The 25843-nt window shown below is 36.0% G+C and overlaps 1 protein-coding gene across 1 annotated transcript in view; it reads left to right on the top strand.

Annotated features, from left to right (window-relative positions):
- Window positions 1-25843, top strand: part of GABRB2 (gamma-aminobutyric acid type A receptor subunit beta2) — a 162029-nt gene that overhangs the window by 49881 nt on the left and 86305 nt on the right. The window contains exon 5 of the mRNA XM_082771871.1: window positions 11392-11612. Within this exon, the coding sequence (XP_082627997.1) occupies window positions 11392-11612 (221 nt within the window). The remainder of the gene's footprint in view (window positions 1-11391; window positions 11613-25843) is intronic.

The following is a 25843-nucleotide window of genomic DNA, read 5'->3' as shown; positions in this document are numbered from 1 at the left end:
AAAATACACTAAACACAATAGGTAGAAGCTGTAGTGTGTAGTGGCTCTAAATATTAGACAACAGAGATTATAAAGCAAACAAATTAAACTGCAGTCATTGTGATATTAGAGTGACTGTCCTGTTTGTTTTTGTTTGTTTTGAAGCATAAGAAATTTCTTTCTAAATGCAAATTTAAATTTCGTTGTTATTAAAATGTTGTTTGTGTTGACTGTGACCACACTAATTGTGAAAATAATGGCATAGTACTTTCCCTGCAAATCCTTCCTGTGTTAATTTTGTGTTGGTTTCTTGTAGCTTAAATATGCAGATTGGTTATGAAAATTAGGTGGCTTTGGGATTTTGATTTTTTTTGTGGGCATTGCAGCTGTTCTTTACTAAGAAGTTTTTTGTATCTGTCAGGGAAAATAGACCTTTGTAATAGAGGCACTCAAAATGGAAATTCTTCCCTGTGGGTTGTTCCAATAGGCTTTGGTATTGCTGAACCATAAACAATTTAAAGTATAATTAATGCAGGTGCAATGACTATTAAAGATGCAATGTTTTTCCAGATTATTTTTCCCCAAACTTTTCAGTGTAGAACATAATATTAATTTCTTTTTCATCTGAATACATCACTGATTTTCTTGGAAGTGTCTCTATGAAGGGTATTCTCTTTGCTTAAGTGTTCAGCTGTCATGCAAATTGGACTTCCTATCAGTTTCCACAGGCTTGTCATCACTATGAAAGAGATGATATGTACTTATTTAAAATTGTCCTTTTATTTCAGTGATGCCAGTTCTCTGCAGTGCCTGACATTTTTGAGAAGCAGCGTGTCACATCCTGGGTAATGGGGAGAGCATTTAAAATACTGAAAAGGCCTACATGTAGATGACATGGCACTATTTGTTTTTGTTTTTGTTTGTTTTTTTCATCCTCACACTCTTCACTGTTCAACCCCATGAAATCTGTATGTAAGGTTAAAGGATTCAAAGAGGAGGAGGGCAGCTGAATCAGGGTGTTTGGTCTATTCCCACAAGATTTATATGTAAACAGGAAGGAAACACATTAGTCTGAAGTGCATTGTGTAGCCTCCAGCGTATTAGACCATGATATATAAATGCTTATAACAACATATCTGTGGGAGATTTGTACTCTCCTGAGTACATTGCTGCCTTAGAGACATCAGTTTGTCACTACCAGATTAATGAACCATTTTAGAGAACTTGGAATCAGCAGGCCAGAGAGATGAAGAGTAGCAGGATCTGTGAAAGTGTTTAACAGAAATCAATTGCTGCTGGTGCTTTCTATGTGAGTGGGGAATGGCTTTAAAAAAAATGAGCAGATTACCGTTGCCTGGAACTATTTTCGTCTGTGCTCCCAAAGTGGGTTCATGTGATAAGAGCAAGGTGGGTATCCAGGTTTTCTACTATTTTTTTAATTATTATTATTTTTATTTACACTGAAAAACACAAGGCCAAGAAAAACAGCATGAACATCTAATGTGATTGGTAGTAGAATTTAGTAGTTGAATTTTTTATTTTAAAATGCTAATCCTTACAGATTAATTCTTTTCTTTGCAAGACTAAAATGACAACGAAAAAATAGTATAATCACTCACCTGAACTTTGTTGACACTTCCAACCTGAAAACTCCATGTACATATTTTGTCACACAGAAATAGAAGAAGAAGGACTCTGGGTTCATTTAGAATTAAAACAGAGCCAAATAAATAAATTGGGATGTGTTATGCACAATCCCAGGTGTTTTTCTCCTGTAAATTTGTGTGAAGCAAGCTCTTGGAGACCATTAGAGGCTAATGTAATAAATTAGTCCAACTTTATTCCAGTTATACATTAGTAAATAAAATGTGATGCATACCGTTTTTAAACAAATAAGTCTTGGAGAGATTTTTCTAAAAACTTTTCCTCCAACTCCTTTTCCTATTCCCACTCAGTCTCTATTATTTCAATGTTGCACGTGGGTATGTTATTTAATAGGATTAAATGCTACTTTGAGAGGTGATCTTAAAATTTACTTTAAAGTTTTAATTTTTATGGAATGTAATCTTCAGTGTAAATGATTTTGTTTAAAATTTTTCAGATGTAAGATAATTGTAACTGCTTTGATAAAAATGAACTGTAACTAACTGAATCTTGCTAAAGGTTATTCCAAGTTCAAAGAGATGGGGCAGCATTCAGTGTCAAAACAAGCACTGAATTCAGTGATTATCTCATGAATTAATGAGTTATCTGAGTTATCAGGCATCATGTTTATGATGCCTGATGCTTGACCTTATGATGCCTTTATGCTTGACTGGCGGCTAGCAAACGTGACGCCCATCTACAAGAAGGGCCGGAGGGCAGACCCGGGAAACTACAGGCCTGTCAGTTTGACCTCAGTGCCAGGGAAGCTCATGGAGCAGATCCTCTTGACAGTCATCATGCAGCACTTGCAGGGCAAGCAGGCGATCAGGCCCAGTCAGCATGCGTTTATGAAAGGCAGATCCTGCTTGACGAACCTGATCTCCTTCTATGACAAAGTGACGCGCTTGGTGGATGAGGGAAAGGCTGTGGATGTGGTCTACCTTGACTTCAGCAAGGCTTTTGACACCGTCTCCCACAGCATTCTCCTCAAGAAACTGGCTGCTCTTGGCTTGGACTGGCGCACGTTTCGTTGGGTTCGTAACTGGCTGGATAGCCGGGCCCAAAGAGTCATGGTGAATGGAGCCAAGTCCAGTTGGAGGCCAGTCACTAGTGGCGTTCCCCAGGGCTCGGTGCTGGGGCCAGTCCTCTTTAATATCTTCATCAATGATCTGCATGAGGGCATTGAGTGCACCCTCAGTAAGTTTGCAGATGACACCAAGCTGTGCGCGCGTGTCGATCTGCTCGAGGGTAGGAAGGCTCTGCAGGAGGATCTGAATAGGCTGCACTGATGGGCTGAGGTCAACTGCATGAAGTTCAACAAGGCCAAGTGCCGGGTCCTGCACCTGGGGCACAATAACCCCAAGCAGAGCTACAGACTGGGAGAGGAGTGGTTGGAAAGCTGCCAGGCAGAGAAGGACCTGGGAATGATGGTGGATAGTCGGCTGAATATGAGCCAGCAGTGTGCTCAGGTGGCCAAGAAGGCCAACGGCATCCTGGCTTGTATCAGGAACAGTGTGACCAGCAGGGCTAGGGAGGTGATCGTCCCCCTGTACTCAGCTCTGGTGAGGCCGCACCTCAAGTACTGTGTTCAGTTTTGGGCCCCTCACTACAAGAAGGACATGGAGGTGCTTGAGCGGGTCCAGAGAAGGGCGACGAAGCTGGTGAGGAGTCTGGAGAACAAGTCCTACAAGGAGCGGCTGAGGGAGCTGGGCTTGTTCAGCCTGGAGAAAAGGAGGCTCAGGGGCGACCTTATCGCTCTCTACAGGTACCTTAAAGGAGGCTGTAGCGAGGTGGGGGTTGGTCTGTTCTCCCACGTGCCTGGTGACAGGATGAGGGGGAATGGGCTTAAGTTGCACCAGGGGAGTTTTAGGTTAGATGTTAGGAAGAACTTCTTTACCGAAAGGGTTGTTGGACACTGGAACAGGCTGCCCAGGGAAGTGGTGAAGTCACCATCCCTGGAAGTCTTCAAAAGACGTTTAGACGTAGAGCTTAGGGATATGGTTTAGTGGGGATTGTTAGTGTTAGGTAGAGGTTGGACTCGATGATCTTGAGGTCTCTTCCAACCTAGAAATTCTGTGATTCTGTGTGATTCTATGTTTACGGCAACATTTGGAAGAGCAGTTTTGTTTTTTGTCCGTGTTTCCAATAGTGGCATAACAGGGTACTGTAATCAAAACTATTGACTGCAATTTCAGTTAAATTTTGGAAAAAAAATAAATAAATTATAGGGTTGCTCAGATCAATTAGTAATTTCATGCTGATGCACCCTAAAATTTTTATGACTGAATACTTTAATCTGGGCTTTTCAGCTTTCCTTACATCTTTTTCAGTAACATGCAGTTGGTATGTAACACTTGTGTAAGGCTCAAGATAGTGCCTTAGTATTGATTAACATTCGTAATTAGCCCACCATTACTTATTTCTTTATTTATTTTCAAGCAGTTTAAGAATGGTTATGCTTATAGCAAGGTTATCAGAGGAGATGTCTTTGGTCCTCTCTAGATCAAAAGTGCATTGTCACATATGTTAATATTTTATTTTTTTAATTTGTGCAGATACAATGTCACAAGCAAAGCAAAAACTAATAGTATTCTCACCTGTGCAAGAATTCACAGGAGAAAAAAAAATCCTGAAGGCCAGAAAATGTATCTGAAAGCAAACCAAAGCATTTTGTTATTCCATGATACAGAGGGAATATGAAGTAGTTTGACATAGGGTATTACCATTTATATTTAACAGAACAGCAGAATAGAAAAATGACTTGAAAATGTTAAGGAAAATGAACAGTTTTGAAGGGAGGACTGTGTCATCACTGATGTGATGTCAATTGGAGTGTTGCAATTGCTTTTTTCAGGGGTATTGTAAGCATTTAGAATTCCTCGTCTCCTCAGAGATCCACTGTATCTTCGTAGCATGAATATACTTCCATTTCAGCAATGCTGAAGCAGCAGAAGTGACTGCTTTGAGAATTATTTATTTATTTATTTATTTGGGGGGGGGGGGGAGGGATTTTTTTCTGGTTTAGTTTGCAATCTAGGGAATTACCTGTAAAGTAAAATTTGCAAGCTTAGACAATACTGACAATGCTCTGCTTATAGCACTTCAGACCTTCACTCTTGAAGCTGAAATGTCTTGAGTTGTTGATGATTGTCAGTAGTTCAGAGCAAAGGAACACCCTGTAAGGTTAAGCAAGGTGATGCAGGACTCCTTAAAATGTCAGCAGGTTGCATGTTAGAGGGGAGGAGTGTAATTGTTTGTGTCTTTACCAGGTTTTGTAACGGGCAGCCAGTTTCTCTATCCTTGTCTTTTGGCAAACTATGAAGGATGTAAATAACCTGTTCTGGTAGTAAAATGCTGAGTGCACCTCAAACTGTTTTATTCTCATTAAAACTCAGTTTCTATTGGACCAAAGCCTACAGTTGGGAATTTAGGGATAGTTGTGCAGCCTTTTAGATGTGAACAGGCAGGTGGAGCTAGCTGTCACAACAGGCATAGTAATGGCTCTTTTGTCATTGGGGTCTCCTTGCCTTGGAGTGATCTTTGATAGAAACATTCTTCATCAGCAGGGCTATATTTAAAAGATGCATATATGTATGTGTGCATATGTTGTTTTCTGGGAATATATTGTTTGATATTTTCCTTGAAAAATAATGCAAATACTTATCATAAAAATGAGTATCACATGCTTTAAATGAAGAGCCACTCATTTCATTAATGTTTTAAGTTGTTCAGACATTATTTACAATGATATGGAGCAGCATTGACTTGGCAATTCTTTTACTTTATAAATATGTTTCTAAGGATTCGCATATATGCTAGTATTTCAAGAAACTGTAAAGCACCAGGAAAAGGAACAGTTGCCCAAATGTCATGCTAGTTCAGCTCTGCATCTAAACTCAAAATTCCCATGTTTTACCCAGATGCAATCTCACTATCAATTACTGCATTCTTATCCTGGAAAAAATATCTTAAACTTTTATTTTAAGATTATTTAAAACTATCACTAAGTAATACAATTTTCTGGTAGCAGTCTCTTCAAAACAATAGCTTCATTCACTATTTACACTAATCAAACTGTCTAATTACATCTCTAGTGGTCTGCTTAATCACCAGTTTATTTCCACTCTATTTAAGCAGATGTATTTTTTCCTTATTCTTTATAATTTTTAATAATATTTTTACTCTTTTGAAATGCTGCTATTAACCTACAGTAAGGGAAACCTGGAACTGATAGCAATATGAATGGTTGCTGTTTTAGGTATTTACCTTGCTTAAGATCTATAGCATTGTGCAATTACATAGGAACTCAGAATTATTCTCTCTCGAAGAATAACAGAAATATACAAGTAAAGAAATATTTCAAATACAATTGTAAATAAACATATTGGATATTTCTTGTAGCTTAAAATAGCTTATTGTACTTCAGAAACCCAAATAAATAATAATACCACTTAATTTTCTGTCTTGAGGGAAAAAAAATACAGTTTCCGTAACTTTTATTTCAAGTGAGTACAGTTTAGACTATTCATCTTACTTCGCATTTGAATTGTTCAACTGAAAATCCTGCAAAGAGAGGACAAAAGAGAAAAATCAGAAGATATCAAATGTGTGATTCTAGAGCAAATAGCAGAGTTAGATTACAGCCTTCAGTCCACGTTCACTTTTATCAATCTTCATCTAATTATCACCAAACAGCAAATTAGAAAGCTAAGACTCATGGCATATGCTTTTTGAGTGGAACAATGTGCAGATTGCTTGATCAGTAAAAGTGCAGTATCATTGTTCAGTCTGGGTGACTGTCAGAAATGAAAATCAAGTGTCTTAGTGTCTTGCTAAACTAATTGAGCTGACAGGGAACACATTAGCCATAACTGCTTAATTTCATTGGAGTGCACAAAATACAATGATACTGCATCACAGTGCAGTGTATAAATCACTGTGGAGAAACAATGTCAATGTTGGCTACTGTCAGTAGTGCTACGGAGACAAATATTCATGGTCTTGTCACTGAAATGATAAGCAGTCCCTTACTGCAAATTTCATAAAACCAGTGGAAAGAAGTTTTATGTCTAGTGCTCAAGCTCTACTACATTTGTACTCCACATCTCTTCTACATCTGTTTGGCTTTCCTACACAAGTCTCTTGTTTGATTCAATAATACTGTGTTTTTCTAAGAACTGTGTTGCAGAAGGTAAACAGCACATCTTTGTTTATTTGTTCACTTGAGAAATGAGAATTGATGATAAATAACTTGGGGATAGTTGCTGCAGAATAAATGGTGAGTTTAGGTATTGGGATCTTTTTCCTTTTGGAAATACTGTAGACTTCAGATCATACAATTCCCATCAAGAAAAATCAACCATGAAATTTTAGCAGACATAAATGATGAGAAGTGTTTCATGGCTTTGGAGCAACTTTGGGAAGTGGGATTTAATGGATCAAGAGAGTTCTACTTGAACTTTGTTTAAGGATCTTGATGTCAATGAAGTATTCATTGTCATTTTTGAAGTGAATATTTACAGAATGTGAAAAATACATTTTTTATAAAGGGCATGACAATTTATTTTAGCATTTCTTTTTTATTATCCATTCCTAAAACCCAATTTTTTCAACAGTTTATTCTGCTTTCATGGATGTCACTTAGTAGTGTCTCCAATGTTAATAAAACAGACTTTCTGTGGTAATTTTCTTGATACATGAGATAGGTAGTTATGGATGGAATGTGTTGCAATGGTTGTTTTTGAAGAAAATAAGGATTGAAAGGATTTTCAGTGAACAGCTCTCAGGGAAAGCCATTGCTTTTGAAGTAAATTCACTGAAGCTGCTTTAGCTTGAAGTGATTCCATTTTGGCTTGTTTTCCATATCGTTTGAATAGTGAAACACACCGTGTTTCTTCAACTGTGTCCTTCATTGGTAACTTCATCTTCATTTGAGTCTAAGTTCATTCACTTGAGTCTAACTTCATTTGAGTAGACTTAACATTTACTCCTTTCTTCTTGAGTATGTAACTTTTAATATATTAAGATACGTTTTGCAGTGCGGATGTATATTTTTCATAATTTACCTAAGCAGCACTTTTAAATATGTCATCAACAGACTTTTTAACAGACTTTTTTTTTTTTTATTTTAAACATACACATTAAATATAGCATTCAGGCAAAATCTTCAGCTTCAAGCATTTTCAAAGAAAATTAGCTGGCGTTAAAAATACTGGGAAGTGCAGTAAAGCGTTTATTTATGCGAGTTAGAAATAACCAGGAAAGCAATGAGAAGGGACTTAAGCCAAATCGCAGATGCGTTCTCCATTCATTACTAATGAGTAGAAATAAATAGCTTATTCAACTCCCTGCTGCTGTATGTCATATTTATAAAACACAAAATGTTCCTTATACTTACTTATTTTTCTTCGCCTAACTGTTCTGATTTTATTACTTGCAAAGTGTTTCAGTAGCTGCATTATATCCCTGTTAATAAAAGTGCTGGTACACATTGTCAGGCTATACTGTGAATCAGCCTTGTTGTCTGTAATGTAGAAGGAAAAAAAAAAAAAAAAAAAAGCTGTATTTTAAACGTTATTGTCAGTTTGGAGTATCCTCTTAAATGGTATCTGTCTCCATGCTTGGCATTAGATTCCCGTTGTCATTGTGCACATTCAGGAGGCTTATTTCTTTTTTTGCCTAGATATTCTTTGCCTTTATTCTTCTTTATGCATATAACATGCACATATGTGTGTGCATGTATATAAGATGAATAGAAATAAGATGATATAAGTAGTATTGCCAGTTTTCAGATTTAATGCTTTCCTGCACAGTAACTTTCCATGGATCATTGGCCATTAACTGGCAACTTGGCTGTCTGTAACAATTCTATCGATGTAAATTTGGGTTTAAATTTCCCATTGTATACATGTTTCCAGCAGCAAATGTGTTTCTGGACAACTACCACACACAGGTAACTCATGAACTCAGGATAAAAATATTCATGAATATGGTAAAAATTTAACTTATACTAAAAATTAACATTTTTTTTATTATGGTATGAGGAAAAATTGCCTTAAAATTATTTGTTGCTTCCTGTATATTGTGTGAAATAAAGGAGGAAAACTGAGAAGCTGAAATTTTACTGGTGAGGAAAAGAGATCTCTTCTTGGATCAGGATAGAATGTTAGTAGCCATCCATTTTCTGTTGCCTCCATTTCTGCATTGGGATAGAATCAGAAAGTTTGCCAAGTGTAAATGTCTGTAAACAATGGGATGATAGAAGCTGTACAAAATAATAATATTTGTGTATGTTAAGAAAATGCACTAATTGTCTCTTCTAGGTTTTAGTTGTAAATTTGTCTATGCTTGTAGAAATTTACACAATGTATTTTTTAAGCCTCATGTTCAGGGTGACTGACAAACCTATATTTTTACACTTTGTAAAATGTATCTATATGCAAGTATTTTAAATATTCTATGCACCCATCTTTTGTCTGTGTAATGGTGTACAGAGCATAGTCAGCACAGTCACTGTGAGGTTTTGTTTCATTATTCTTTTACCCTATTGTAATTAGTGTCTTGTGCCAGGTTTCTCAAATGAGTTGGCTCCTGCTTCATCTCTATACTTAAATTATGATTCTACCAATCCCGTTCTATGAATTTAATAGGACGCTATGATCTTACCAAAGTAAAATCATCCTTTACTAGATATTTCATTTCTTCCACTTCTTCACAGCCTTCTGTGTGTCCGTCTTCCTAAAAGACATTTGTGTTTGTTTTGATGTTTAGAATAGAGGGGAATTCCCATATTTATTGTGAAATTTTAAGACTTTTATTCTTTGAAGTTAAGACATTACCTTGCAAAAATATTACTAAGTGCCTGTACCTCCACTACCTCTCCCTCCCTCTCCTCCTATACATTTTATAAAAATGTATATATGTATATTTAAGGTATATTTCGACCATCAAAAACAGCACATCTGAAATCTAGGGCCATTTGATGCCAACTAATTTTTAGTTGGTACACCAGCTCTGTTTCTGGAACACAGTGTGTTTGGTTCTGACCTCCAGCATGATGACTTGGCTTTTCCTTCTGCTATACCAGTGCTCCAAATTCACAGGTTTATGTAATTCATTTTTATGCACTGAACCATGCTTGTTTAGTTTTCTTCTTCCTTTACTTTTCTGCTTTTACTGAGGTATAAAGAGGAGGGAATAATGTTCTATATATGTGTTTTATATTAATACATGTAGGTTATACTTTAGAATAGGAATAAAATGCAATATCCCAAGGATAATAGGGGAGCAATTGCTACAGCTTGTCTACTTTATGTTGTGGTATGTTATTATAATGAAGACTAATACATTTTCTTTCTGGCAATATATGACTGAACATTTTCCAGTATCTCTTTATGAAGCAAATATTGCAGTACAATGCTGAAGCACAACAGTAACTTTCTTTAGATGTAGGTGGGATATTCTTGAAAGCAGACTCTATTCCTAACTGAGAACTCATATTGCAATTTATGCAACAAAATGTTCATACCTTATAAGATCTTCTCAGTTATTCAATGCTAGAAATTAGTTTGTGTTATGTCACCAGAATAAGTAATTATTTATTCAAAACGGGTGTGTGTATATGTGTGTTCCTGTTTTCAAATGCCCCAGACTGACGCATAGATGCAGGCTCCTATACTGTGACATGGCTGAATCCTGGCGCTGTTGATAAATTTCTGATGACTTTTTTTGTTGAAAACAAGCTTTTGTAAGCTACCAGTTCTCACTGATCAGTGAAGACTGATCAGATCAATTCAAATAGTGTGAGGTCTGATTATGATTTTGTAAAACAAAGTAAAAAAGAGTGGGTTTAGAATAGTTTTTCTTTGGTGTTCCTTCAGTATTGCTTTTCAGCCCTTGACCCTAGGATCTGTGATCAGATATGCAGCCCCTTTTTGTATTTTTTAATGTTTTGTGTTTGTTTTGTTTTGGTTTTAATATAGGCTAATATATAATGAATGTTCTATGTCTGTTTAACAGGTCTTAGTAATTTTTGTAATTATTTTGTCCACTAAAACATAAAAATATCTCCCAAGTACTGTTCATTAGTGGCCTTCACTGAGACAAGGAAAGCTGGCAGTCTCCTAATACTGCAAATATTTAACCAGATGCTTAATTGTGCTCTCTGAATCGTCCCGTTGAAGTAACCAGAATTACTTCATCTGTAAAATTAAGCATAAGCATAACACTCTGTAGCACAGAAACCTTGGAGACTTCCCATTGATTTCAGTGCCCAGGGGAAAGTTAACAGACTTCGAAGAGATTTTAATTTAGAGAAGTATTTGAATGGGTAGCTGCAATTTTTGAGATACAAGGGCAGATCCAGAGTTCTTGCTTTACTGAATTCAGTGAAGACAGTGAGACGAAATTCAGATCTGTGAATGTTCCTATTTTTTAGAACTTGCAGGCTTGTAAAGTGCTACAGATATTGCTGGTTGCTAACCATTTAAAAATATTTTCCTTATATTTTCCTTTTTTTTTTTTTTAATATTGAAACAAGAACTCAGAAGTCATTCACCAAATATCAATTATACTTCTATATTCTTATTTCTCTCATTAAGCATGCACAAGCTCTTTGGTACTGTAAAAATAAATAAAATTACTTACAGAAATTCTAACTGAAATGTTTATCTTCAAGAAAAGTCACAATGTGTAAATGTATATTTGCACCTTTAGTATATGTATGTTATTTCAATAAAAACAAATTTTCTGTTGTTTTTATAATTACAGGACTATACCTTGACAATGTACTTTCAGCAAGCCTGGAGAGATAAGAGGCTGTCGTATAATGTAATACCTCTAAACCTTACTCTGGACAATAGAGTAGCTGATCAGCTATGGGTTCCCGATACCTATTTTCTGAATGACAAGAAGTCATTTGTACATGGTGTCACTGTGAAGAACAGAATGATCCGTTTGCATCCAGATGGGACAGTTCTTTACGGACTAAGGTCAGTACAAACCATTTCTGACTCTTATAGTTTTAGTCTTTTAATTACAGCTTCAAATTAATAGATTTTCTTTGCCTTTTTCAAATGCTATTTTTTGTATTGCTATGTTCTATAAAACTGCTGATATTGCACAAACAGTTTCAATTTAAGTGTTTTAAGAATGGATTAAGGTTTTTGTGATAAAGTTTTGAGATGAGCTTCCATTCTTAGTACACTTCAAAGATACTTAGGTACAGATAAGGATATAAATACTATTGTAAATACACATTCTGGATTAAAAGCTGTTTTTAGAACTGCTTCCACAATGGAATTGAAATAAGAAATACCAAGTGATAATTAGAGGGGGAAAAAGGAAAAATTATGTAACAGGACTGATTGTATAACTAAATGGTATGTTTTATAAATATTTTTGAGCATTCAGTTGGTGTGTATGTTGCTCTCATGAAAATCAGTTTTCTGATGACATTTGACCTGAAATGTCCTTCAACCTAATGTTGTTAGTGTATGACTACATGGAAAGTGGTGGTTAAATAAACAAGTTCTTAATGACTGAACAAATCAGCAGAAGAACTTGAGCAGATGTCCAAGTGAGGAAAATGTCTGTTTGGTAGTATTCATAGAAAAAGCAGTTCCCATGAGAGGTAATTTAAATACATTACTGCAAGAGATGACTAACTTAATATGGAGTGAGTAGATAACAAGATAAAAAGCACTGAGTGGCTTTAAAAAAAAAAAAAAAAAAAGAAAACTTTAATTTAGAATGTCTGATATTTTCATATTGAGGAAAATTCAAAATATTAATTTTGGGGAATACTAATTCTTAAAACTTTTATTACTGTATATCTTTCATTTTCAGTAAGATTTTTCCACTGTCTGCCTATAACTGAGGACAAGGAGGATGCATTTTTAACTTGGTTATTTTCTACTCAGATGTAAAGGAGAGCAGCACAGTCTTGTGTATTTAGTTCTGTCATTTTAACAAATACATATCATGAAGTTCATATCTAATTAAGATCATCTGTTAGAAATCACTAGTCTTGAAAATGCTAGACGCCTTTGCTTTTCTTACTGCACTTTAACCGTTCAGGTGTTTCTGGAATCCTTACCTTAGATCAATGAGATCACTAAGAAAATGTAACTAATCTTCTTATATTTAAGTATAATTCTCCTTAGAGCCTCTTGTTTAGATAGCTACCTAAATTGGAACTTAAATGTCTAAAACTAAGTCCTAAGTTCTTCTGGGACTTGAGGTTTAATGCTTTTGGCATTTGACTTCAATATTGATGCCCTGATCTGAAAGTTTCCTCAGGTAGGAAAGGGTAGTAAAGTTTAGCCAGGAAATACGTTTCTCAGAATAGTAGGTTTTTATCGCTTAGTTAGAAACCATTTTCCTTGAGATCAAGAGATTGATATCAGATCAGTGCTCTCACCACTATGCTGGAGTCTGGCATCAAATACCTCCTGTGTGGTTGATCCTTGGACTCTTGCAGTTTGTGCCAGATGGTGATTCACCTTCAGAAAAGAGGGATAAAAAAAGTGTGCAAATGTTCATTTAGCAATGCACTTCATGGTTTTGATGCACTCTCCTAATGTGTGACACGCTGATATCATCTTTCACTGTAGAACCTAAAACCAATATCATCACCTTAGTAGGACTGATCTGGGCTTTTCCTGGCTCCTTAGCTTTCTCTACCCCGAAGATAAGAGGCAGTGCTTCTCATTATGTTTGACATATTTTTGTTTATTGTTTTTTTGTTTGCTTGTTTGTTTGTCTTCTACCTAAAAAATAAAGGGCTGTTAAACCTACAAAAACAAATACAATTAACTAAAAATAAACAGAATTGACTAGTGGGATTTATTAGCCATCAAAAGTATGGCTTCTTGGTTATGACCACAGATGAATAGTATATAAGTAATTAGATTTTTTTTAATTATTTTTTTAGAGCACCAGCATACAAATTTGTATAAAACTTGAGATGAGATAGAGAATTTAATTTAAAATTATACAAATTAAGTCCATTTATTTATTTAATAAAGGAAACTTGAAACAATGTATTTCATTCCTAGATCTGCAGCACAGACTAAGTATTTTTATGAACTGTAGAGAAATGTTTTGTTATTTGTAACTAAATGGAATTCACTTTGATTTGAAAAGCTGGGAGCAGGTTGAGTTTTTGTTATTGTTCAATGAAATGATGGATACTTGGCACCTTAAAATGTTGAAAAGTTCTATTGACAGAAACAATAAAGTATGAAGTAACTACCTAACACATTTGTATCGACAGAATGAGAGTAATAAAAGCATTGAGTATGATTTTCAATTCATGACTGAAACAATTTATTAAATAAATATCAGATTTAATAACTATTTCTGACTCTTTCATTGCTATTTCTGACAAGTTATTTTTCATTCTGACTACTTAACTGATATTTCTCTATTTGATAATATTGGTAAACATGAAGTGAAACTCAAAAAAGATTGTTCTGTAGAAGAAACACGTGGCAAGTTTTTTTCACTAGAAATGTTTAAAAAATTGTGAAAAATGTTTTTTTATATTTTTTTGTTTCCCAAAAGAAACATGATATATGTGGTTAAAAAAAAAAAAAAAAAGTGGAAACAAAGAGCTTAGTTTTACTTTTTTTTTTTTTCCTTTTTGACAAATCTAATTTTCACAATTTTTTAAAAATATATACCTTTCATATTCTTACAAAATAACATTGCATTTATTCTTTCTTGCAAGATAACACACGCATACACACACTCTCTCTTTTCCTGAGTTTTGGAGGAAACATAACTCTATGCTTGAAATAAAAAAAATATATACATATATATTTTTTTTTCCTAACTTTTGTGACATGTTCTGGTTAGAAAAAAAATGAAAATATTTAAAGGCAAAATATGTAGTGACTGTCAATTAAAATATTTCTTTGGTCTCGGTTTCATGGAAAAGAAAGTTTGTTTTAAATAAATCTTGACTGCATGTGTGTATACATATGTTTGTATTATAGCATCACAATGCTTGCTGGGAATTTGTTGCATAGGCTGTATTACTTTTTTTTTTTTTTTTTTTAATATATATATGTGTGTTTCTAGCTTTATCTTTTTCTTGTCGATTCTGTAAGGTTTCTATCTCTGTCATTCCTGGGATGCAGCTCATTTCCAATAAAAGCATTGCCAAAGGCAAGAGGCAAACCTGATTATCAGTATAATTCTATGATAGTTGGGTAATTACACTCAAAAATTGTTCTTATATTCCCTAATTATTTATGATCAAAGATTATGGACAAATCTTTGTAGTGAAATGTAAAATATCCTTCCTCCTGCTCCTTGCAGGAGGAAAAAAATCCTTGCCTCCTGAAACCTACTCATTAGAGTAGGTTTCAGAAAGTTTTTGGAGGTCAAACACAGGGGATGGATGGAGTAAGCATACATGCTGATTAAAAAAAATAATAATAAAAATAAAAAACACCATTATGCATTTGCCTATATTCTGCTTTTGCCTTTACTTGGGCATGTGGCAATAAATGTTATGATTCTAATGTTAAGGTTTGTTGTAGAGCTTTAAATCATATTAAATAGCTATTTTATCTAAAATGAATTCAAGGTTACGTGATTAAAGTGTCAATCATAGTGATATATTAATTTTGGCTTAACATTAGTTTTCACTTACCTTAAATACCCCCCCAACACACACACAAAAATACCTGCACGCTACTACTGTTCTGAAATTACTGTTATTAATAATTTGTTTTAGCTTATACTTGCGATGGCATATTCTTACTTTGAGATGTATACAACAAAATTAAGATTCTTTTAAATATCAACATTAATTTTTTGCTTTCTTGCCTCTTCATACATGAATATGTATGTATAAATTCATATACACATGTATACATGCGTTTCTATGAATTCAAGTTCATTTACCTTGATTGCCATAATTAAATGCATTGTGAGTGTCATATTACAAAAATGGTCTTCAATGAATGGTCTTTAAAATGAAGACATTTAGCTGTCACATTCTTTTATGCTCCTATAATTTAATTTCTATTTTGGATATTGCAAGTGGTGATCTCTTAACATTGTTCTTCATTTTTTTCCTAGCGGAACCCATACATGGTATGAATGTCAGATCTGATTAGATTTAACACTGTGAAGGTAAATTTCAGGAAGATATAGGAGACTGTTTTGTAAGCAACTGGCTTATGCTGTCCCTGAGTGGAGAGAGAGAATGAGAAATGGCTAACAGTGAATGTAGACATCTATACGGTAGTTACAATGTTCTCATAGCCTGCAGTGTTGCTCCTGTAGGGCTTTAGTTTAGGGCATGACTGAACTGTGACCAGCTTTTTTACAGATAATGTGATGTACTGGTTACTTTCAGTTTCAGAAAGATTTTTATTTCTGAGGGATAGCTGCCAGCTCTTTATGTTTTGGAGAAATAAAGGAAAGATATTTGTTTTTCCCCATGCAAGTTTTAGGATGGTATTTTAAAAAATGACTGAACTTTCTTTTTTTTTGCAATTTAAAAATGACTTTATTCCATATTCCATCTGAAAAGAAAATTTCTTTGCCAGATATGTGAAGGATAGAACATTCAGGAGATGATACACTCAAATCACAAAAATGGTAGAAAATTGCAAGATATAGGCTGAAATTAAGTCATTACAGGGAAAATGATTATTAGTAGACAAGAAGGCTTTCATTAGGATATAAGTGCTTTGACAACATGTGTAGAAATGTGGATTTTGAGAACAAAGATTCAAATCTAGAAAAATAATCAGTTGACTGTAGGTTGAAAAAATCTGGAACAACATATGCAGCCAGAACTCATGAAAAGATATGGCTTTAATTAAATTTCTGTGTGCGAAAATAGCTGATTTATATAATACACATAGCAGAAATAGTTGCTGTGGCACATAAAATTTATTTCTTAAGTGAATATATATAGTTTTCTTCTGACTTTTGACATCAAATCTATTCCAAAATGCAGACAGATAATTCTGACATGTTTTGAAGTATTCTGGTTTCAGCTGGGATGGAGTTAATTTCTTTCTACTAGTTGGTATGGTGCTGTGTTTTGGATTTAGGAGTAGAATAATGCTGATAACACACTGATGTTTTAGCTGTTGCAGACCAGTGTCCCACAGAGCCGAGGATGTTGTAGCTCATGCTGCCCTGCCAGTGAGGAGACCAGGGGTGCTCCAGGAGCTGAGAGGGGACAGGACCAGGACAGCTGGCTCGGGGTGGCCACAGGGACATTCCATACCCATCCCATACCATGGCACATCTTGCAGGACAGTAAAATTGGGTGGAGGCGGGGGGGCAAGAGGGGAGGGCATGGCTGGCACGAAGGGGGTAGATTCTTGTGGTCTGGTTGGGCATTGGTCAGTAGGTGGTGAGCAATTGCATTGTACATCACTTGCTTTGTATATTATTTTTTATTACTATTGTTATTCCTTCCTTTTCTGTCCTATTTAACTGTCTTTAGCTAAAGCCATGAGCTTTTGCCTCTTTCCTTCCACCCTCCACCCCCCAATTTTCTCACTTACCTTTTTTGGGGAGCGGTGGGAGGAAGATGAACAAACAGCTGTGTGGTGTTTAGCTGCATGATGTGCTAAACCACGACACGAAGAAACAGTTCTCTGATTTTCTTCAGCCTGTAGAAGTATTGGAATTTTTAGTTATGGTTTTATTTTATTTTTTTCCCAAGGTTAGAATGCATGTTTTGGTAAGGGGGACAAGGCACTTCTGTTAGCCAATTTGGAGCTTCTACTTGTGTAACTGTTTCTTGGGGTGGTCCTCCTGCAATTTGTCTCTTTGCTGGATGTAAGCATATGAGTGATGTGTGTCAGACGAAATAAATACTAGAATAGCAGGATTAAATATAGTTGAAGTGGCTGAACACAACAGTGTTTCTCATGGTTTTTCACCAGGATATCTATAGAGATTTTTACCCTTCTGTACTTCTAACAGTCCTCACAAGTGAACACTGGGATAGTGTATAGTCACTGAGGACTGATGACTGCATAACAAAGAATGTCCCATTTCCTCAGGGGACTAGTTTTATGCTTTTTGTGACTGAAACTTGTGGATTTTATTGTTGGTGGTTTTGTTTTTTTTGTTTTAAAACAAAATATACCCAGAACTTTTGCTGGGGACCACATCCTGGGAGATGGCAACATTTCCATCCTTTTTAGCCAAAAGACAAAATGAAGTAGGAAGGTATAGTTCTGTCAAACATGAAAGACTTGTCCGATTTGAAAGCCTAGTTTTCATTGTCAAGTTTTCGTTGTCAAGTTTTATCTAATGTGTTGTTGGCTATGTTTCTAGCCCAACCAATATTTCCTAACAAATTCAACAGATATAACCTCCTAATCTCTCTTAAATGGAGATGAGGATCTTGCTTTGTCTGCCTTTTTATTGTTGTTTTGTTGTTGTTTTTTCTTGTTTGTTTGTTTCTACCAACATTGACTCATGTGAATTCAATGATTCAATGTAGTCATGGATGCTTGGATTTCGTATCTTCTCAGCTATGTCTTCTGTTATCTACTTTGTTGTTCTGGGTGCAAGGAAAATTGCACTGTTGCAAGTAAAATAGAATCCCCTGCACTACGAGGTACTAAAACAGCCTTGGGCAATTTTCATTGTGTAATAGATTTTTTCAGCAATTTAACATCTCATGTGGAGCTTCTTATCACAGAATTTCTAGGTTGGAAGAGACCTCAAGATCATCGAGTCCAACCTCTGACCTAACGCTAACAGTCCCCACTAAACCATATCCCTAAGCTCTACATCTAAACGTCTTTTGAAGACTTCCAGGGATGGTGACTCCACCACTTCCCTGGGCAGCCTGTTCCGATGTCTAACAACCCTTTCAGTAAAGAAGTTCTTCCTAACATCCAACCTAAAACTCCCCTGGTGCAACTTAAGCCCATTCCCACTGTCACCAGGCACGTGGGAGAACAGACCAACCCCCACCTCGCTACAGCCTCCTTTAAGGTACCTGTAGAGAGCAATAAGGTCACCCCTGAGCCTCCTTTTCTCCAGGCTGAACAAGCCCAGCTCCCTCAGCCGCTCCTCGTAGGACTTGTTCTCCAGACCCCTCACCAGCTTCATCGCCCTTCTCTGGACCCGCTCAAGCACCTCCATGTCCTTCTTGTAGTGAGGGGCCCAAAACTGAACACAGTACTTGAGGTGCGGCCTCACCAGAGCCGAGTACAGGGGGACGATCACCTCCCTAGCCCTGCTGGTCACACTGTTCCTGATACAAGCCAGGATGCCGTTGGCCTTCTTGGCCACCTGAGCACACTGCTGGCTCATATTCAGCCGACTATCCACCATCATTCCCAGGTCCTTCTCTGCCTGGCAGCTTTCCAACCACTCCTCTCCCAGTCTGTAGCTCTGCTTGCGGTTGTTGCACCCCAGGTGGAGAACCAGGCACTTGGCCTTGTTAAACTTCATGCAGTTGACCTCAGCCCATCAGTGCAGCCTATTCAGATCCTCCTGCAGAGCTTTCCTACCCTCAAGCAGATCGAAACACGCGCACAGCTTGGTGTCATCTGCAAATTTATTGAGGGTGCACTCAATGCCCTCATGCAGATCATTGATGAAGATATTAAAGAGGACTGGCCCCAGCACCGAGCCCTGGGGAACGCCACTAGTGACTGGCCTCCAACTGGACTTGGCTCCATTCACCATGACTCTTTGGGCCCGGCTATCCAGCCAGTTACGAACCCAACGAAACGTGCGCCAGTCCAAGCCAAGAGCAGCCAGTTTCTTGAGGAGAATGCTGTGGGAGACGGTGTCAAAAGCCTTGCTGAAGTCAAGGTAGACCACATCCACAGCCTTTCCCTCATCCACCCAGCGCGTCACTTTGTCATAGAAGGAGATCAGGTTCGTCAAGCAGGATCTGCCTTTCATAAACGCATGCTGACTGGGCCTGATCGCCTGCTTGCCCTGCAAGTGCTGCGTGAGGTCTGATAGTGTGAAAAGCAATCCCCTTTCTAAGTGCCTTTAGTTTTCAGGGGAATGTAGTATTTGAGAGGTGAATTGTTGACACCAGACATCCTTCAGTAAATCATCTGATTCTTATTTTGCTATTTTTTTTTTCTATTTTTTCCTACTGATAGGGCTTATTTCTTAATAAAACCTGAATAATTTGGAGTTAAATTTCCATTTTTTTGTTCTGGGATCATAAAATCTTCTGTGCTAGCTGGAATTAAAATTATGTCTTTGAAAGTGCCAGCTTCCTCTTTAAAAAACATCTCAATAGTGTTGCCGTTTTTATAATTTTATAAACATCCTGCATATCTTCAGAAGGGGTGTTAAAAATGTCATGTAAGAGATATCAAATCACCACTGAAAGTGTAATATGAGTTTGAGGGGGAAAAGCTCTGAATTTATTCCCGATACTTATGTGGATAAAATGCATGTAGTGGCTTACCTGTTCATTATTTCCATTTTATTAAATGTCATTCTGAGGAGATATTAGGTCCTTCTACTGTCTCTGTCCTAGGGATTTTGGCCCAGTGGAAAGATATGTCATACAATGAGATACAGAATCAGATCAAAAATATTTTCTGGAATGCAAAGTTTCCAAATTTTTTCTTAAAGTAAGAAATGAAATGGTACCATACTGTTGTCACACGTAGTTAAAACATAAGTGTTTTTTTTTAGCTTTGGATGCCACTTGTTGTCATTCTTTTTTATGTCATGTAAACATATAACACTAAATGCCATAATAGGACAATACAAGCATTGCAAAGAGTAAGAGAAAGGTAATTTGAGTAAGACTTGTTTGAACTTGAGAATCGCAATACTGTGAACAAGTGTTTCTATTATGATACCTGGGTAATTTTTTGTGCTACTGTGCATGTTCATAGTAGCAATTACTGAACTTTCAGTTGCCAACACTTGCTAAAAATTAATTCTCTGTCTGCACAAGGAGTGAACTGGATTTCTGTGTTCAAACTGTTAAAATATACATACACATTTATAAGAACCCTTAAATCTTGCATGCAGCCATTCAGAGTAGGAGCCATTTGAAAACAGGCAGAAATAAATGCAAATGTAATAGAAACTGTCTCAAATTGAAGTCATATAGCTATTATGTAGACTGAAAATTTGAATTGCCTAGGAAGAATTCTGCACAGTTATGTAGAATTTTGTGTACAAAGCATATGAATTAACAATTTCTACAGCATCCAAGGGTGTGAGCAGAGAAGCAGCAGCATTCCCCCAATCTCATTATCTGGAAATCCCAGGGCAAGACAAGTTACCATCTCTTGCTTTGCACAGTCAATTAGATCAAACATGAGGAAAGGAAGTTGGGTTTCTGGAATCCCAGCACATTCCTTAAGGGAATTAACTGTAGCTTTAACTAAACAAGGCATCAACTCTGGCTCAAGATGTGGGCCATATTCTGTTTTTCTTACTCATGCAAATAGTTCAGTTGAAGGTCCCAAGGAATTTGCCACAGAACTACTGCTGCTGTTATTTCTAGTCTACAAACTGAAGACCTAGGCTCCCTTTGTGACATGAATCAAATCATACAACTCCTCTGCCTCAGTTTCTCCATTTATTAAATTGGAATAGTAAAACCTACCTTCTCACAGGGGTGTTGTGAAGATGAATTAGTTAGTTTGTAAAGTATTTTGATCCCATAAAACAGTATGTAAGTGCCAAGCATTATTATGAAGAATTATAAAATGCCAGACTTGATATGCACATAGGGATGATAGCTGTTTTATAGATACAAATCTGTTCCATTGTCCTTAGAATCACACTGTTCCATTCTTCCTACATAGCAACACATTCACAAAATGAGCCAATTTTAGGAAAGATGCAATTTTTGGAATAAAGAGGAGATCACTGAATGTCATAAGTATCTTTTTTCAATTAAGGACTGATAGATTAAAGATGCATTTTGCTGTAGGATTTGGGATGATATCATTTCAGAACACTTCCATCCACAGCAGGAGAGAGGGTAGTTGGATTTTAAATACCTCCACATCTGAAAGAATCAAAGAATCATCTAGGTTGGAAGAGATCTCCAAGATCACTGAGTCCAACCTCTGACCTAACACTAACAAGTCCTCCACTAAACCACATCACTAAGCTCTACATCTAAATGTCTTTTAAAGACCTCCAGGGATGGTGACTCAACCACTTCCCTAGGCAGCCCATTCCAATGCCTAAAAACCCTTTCTGTAAAGTTTTTCCTTATATCCAACCTAAACCTCCCCTGGCGCAACTTTAGCCCATTTCCCCTTGTGCAACAAAGGTATCTTTTTATTTTAGTTCCTTTATTAGATTTTAAGTATAGCATAAGTGCTCAAGAGGGTCTCTTGCTTCTATTTTATATGGAGTAGCTGTTAAATCATTAGTATGTGAATAATTAACTCAATTAAGCTTAATAAGGAAAAAGCTTTAAGTCACAGGAATATCCTCCATTAAAAGCTCTATTATCCAAGATAACTATATTGCAATGAAGTGAAAGAAATTCTGAGTTTTATACCCTAACAGATAAACTGTGGCATTTACTCTCTATTAGCAAGAAAATCTCCATCAGCTAAAGAACTGTGTAATAGTTTAAGTTGCTCCAAAGACATTGAATAGATGTATTCCAAAAACAAAAAAGAGGCATCAAACACTTAATCTTGAATTGAAATTTAAATATTAGCATAATTTAGAATTACAGCAACACAAATCTGTCTGATTTTCTTTCTGTGATATGTTTTATATCACTTTTGCTGGTACTCTCTGATTGTGACAACGGAAATTTTCATTTAGGGAAGGTATACATAAAATCTTATTGCAGGATACTCTGATCAAGACTCAGATAATGAGATGGGTGCTAAATCTGTGTATAATGTTTCTGTACACATGCTTAAATATATGATGTGTATATTTGCTGTATATGTACAGCATATGTATATATGTATGAATATTTGCATGTCTTTTTAATCAAAAATCTGATGAATTCTGAGATGGACATTGTAAGTTGGGGCAGGATGAGAGAGCGTTCAGAATGAAGTTGTACGGCCTTGCATGTCTAAGAAAAATAAATGTTATAAGTCTATGTTTAGAATTGATTATACATATTATTCCTCCTGTAGTCACAAGTAGTAATGCTTTAGTTGTGATTGTAAAAGAAAAACTATCTATACACTGTTATGAGCATTGTTATAAGGCATTGTTTGAAACTACTTCTTAAATGAATGGAGTTTTTTCCTCGTGTTTTTTATTTTTGCTTGGTATTATTTTTCATTCTAGCAAAGTATCTAGTTTTAGTGATTTTTTTTTTAATGTTTTCATTTATTTTTTCAATGCACGTCCTGTGAAGAGAACAGTTAACTCGTTAACCTGCTGTTTTATCTTGCTTTGTTAGCGATTTTCAAAATGGTAAATATGTTTTTGAGAAATAGTAATCACCTAAACTCCTAAAATCTACATAATACTTTTTAATTAAAAAGTCTAGATGGTTCAGGACTTTTTTTTTTTTTTTTTTTCCTCCATATATGTAAATTTTATTTGACTCTCAGTGTGCAGAGGACTAGAGGAAAGCCTTTCCTGGAAGAATATTTAATCCTGCTTAGAAGGAGAGAAACTGGGATGTTACAAGAAATTCTGTTCTTGTGGTATTTCCAGATAAGTTCTTCAGACTCAAGGGATACATGTAAACATGTGCAGAAGAATGTTTTTAAGCCATGCTTATCCCTGGTTGTAATGTTGGCTGTTTAGCTGCAATGCAGGCATTTGCTGTAGCAATTTAGTGAGTAGTTTCTGTGCTAAATCACATTTAAGAAAACAAGTCTGTGTTTATGTGTGTACGTGTACACATTTTTCTTCTGAGTTGGCATCCCTCGAACACATTCTACTTCTACAAGTCTAGAACCATGTAATTTAAGGAGAGAGAAAACAAAGTTCGGAAAAACATTCTCCTAAATTCACATGAGCGTACCATCTGTATGAGCAGATGGGAAATATGTCTCAGGGCCAGAGGAAGACTACAAGAAAAGAACTGGGTTCTTTCAGCATTCAGGCGTGATTGGAGTGTCAGAACAAAAAGGACCTTTTACTGTAGTGGCATGACCTAGAGACTGGTTCCTTGGAAATTGCTGTCTGTATAGCAGATGATGTTTCAGGGGACCATAATCAATATGCCATGGCTTGTAGTCTGTGGACACTCTCAGTTCTGGGAGAATACCAGAAAAGAACAAGTGCTCATGTCTCTAAATTCTTCTTACATGTGAACTGTAAATCCAGATTTAGCATTTCATGGGGTTGATTTGCCAGTGTGTTATCCTCCCAGCTGATCTCTGAATTGAGATCATTGCATTTTTCTCCATTTTTATGTGATACAACGTGTCCTTCTTAAAAACACACTGAAATTCTTTTTCTTCTTCTTCTTATTTTTTAATTGCAATAAATAAAAGCTATAGATTATACTGACAAGGCTTTCTCTCCTGGAGATGTATTTTAAAACTGGTGCTTAAAAATATTTCTTCCAACAATTTATATTGAAAAGTGAAAGGTATATAAAGGTATACAATCTTTTAAAGTATTTCCAGATTTATGCAAAAAAACCTCCTACTTTTTTCACAGCCCTTTGAAGGGTTGTGAAGCCACTGAGAATTATAAAGCTAACATTTTTTTCTATTTAGAAAATGTAGAGGAAGGCAACAACCACTGCTAGACTAGGTTTTACTGTAGAAGGTGTTGCATGCAAGTGCATTGCCTATTTAAAGTGTTGATAGAAAATGTATTCAGCATATATTGAAAAATGTTATGTCACTTTCCTCTTCAGTATCAGAATGGAAAAGAGCTAGGGATGTATAGCTGCTGGGGAAACGCTTTGTGATCTGTTTCACTTGTGTTAACTGAAACTGACGCAATATGGTTAGGATCAAAGTGTTCTAGCAATTGTTTTGCAGGCTTCCATCTAATGGATTTTCTTAGAACTCTTAACTAGCAAAATTTAACAAAAAACATGCTCAGTGCAAAATCACAGGGAATGACAGCCATTTGCCTTTGGTTTTGGTCAAATGCTCTTAGTTTGTATGCAAACTATTAAGGTATTTAACTGTTTTTTTTGTTGTTGTTTTGGTTTGGTTTTCTCTCTTTTTTTTTTTTTTTTTTTCTGAAGAAGAAGAGTGTAAGAATGTAGTAAGTGCCTGTTGCAAAGTAAGTTTTAAGTGTTTTAAACTCTGTTGTAATGAAGTGCAAGTTTATACAGATATATAAGGGACTTTGGGACTAAAGTGATAAATGATGGGGTCTTCTCCAAGTCCTTACTCAGTTCAACTTAAGTCATAATATTGATTTCCTTCCTATTTGTGGGTCTGAGTGTCAATTAAGAAGAACCATGTGGTTCAGTGGGCCTGTGTGACAGGTACCATTGCTTATAATAATTTATTTTTGCATGGTTCATTTTTTTCTAAAATATCTTATTTTTAAATGAATAATAACCATTCATCTTAACAAGCAATGTAGCTGATACTGTGCACAGAAAGAAGTACTCCAGAGTTCTAAATGCCCCTGCTTATGTGGGAGAGCAACATAATACTAATTCACCATGAACATAAGGTTTATCACAATGTAGATAAGTATCACAAATTTCTGGCAACAAAAAGTACTTGAAAAGAGAAAAGTCTCCTAAAGTTAGATGACTACAGAACATTTTTGTGTGGTCACTTGAGGATGTAAATAATTTATACAGGTTGATGATAAGCTCCATCTTTCAGTGAGAGATCATCTGTTTGTTCATCTTCCCATCTCTCTAGAAGATAGCTTGTATCTACTCCATCTGGTTCAGTATGCAAAAAGCAGAGATGGCAATTGGTGCAAAGGACAAAGGCAAGAAGGCAGATACTGAAACTTCAGAAGTTCATCCCTCTTTTTTTTTTTTTTTTTTTTTTTTTTTTTAATAGTACACACTAGAATTTTATTTCATAATTGCATTTTTTGCTTTTGGTCTTTTAAAGAGGTAGTGGAGTAGCTATAAGACAGTTGTGCCATTATTTGTTTTCACATAACTTTGGTATGCGTTCAACAGAATAAATTCTGGTGCTGAATTATTTATTTGAAAAGGAATTGTGCCTCTGTAGGGGCATTACTACACATTTAAAACAAACAAACAACCACAACCCCTCTCTGCCCAACCCAAACCAAGGAGTTTATTTCCTGTTGAAAGAAGAGATTCCAACTCAGGATATTCTATGATTCTATG

Source organism: Aythya marila, assembly GCF_965140915.1.
Source record: "Aythya marila genome assembly, chromosome: 14".
Classification (NCBI taxonomy): Eukaryota; Metazoa; Chordata; class Aves; order Anseriformes; family Anatidae; genus Aythya; species Aythya marila.
This window is presented reverse-complemented; position numbering and strand designations above follow the sequence as displayed.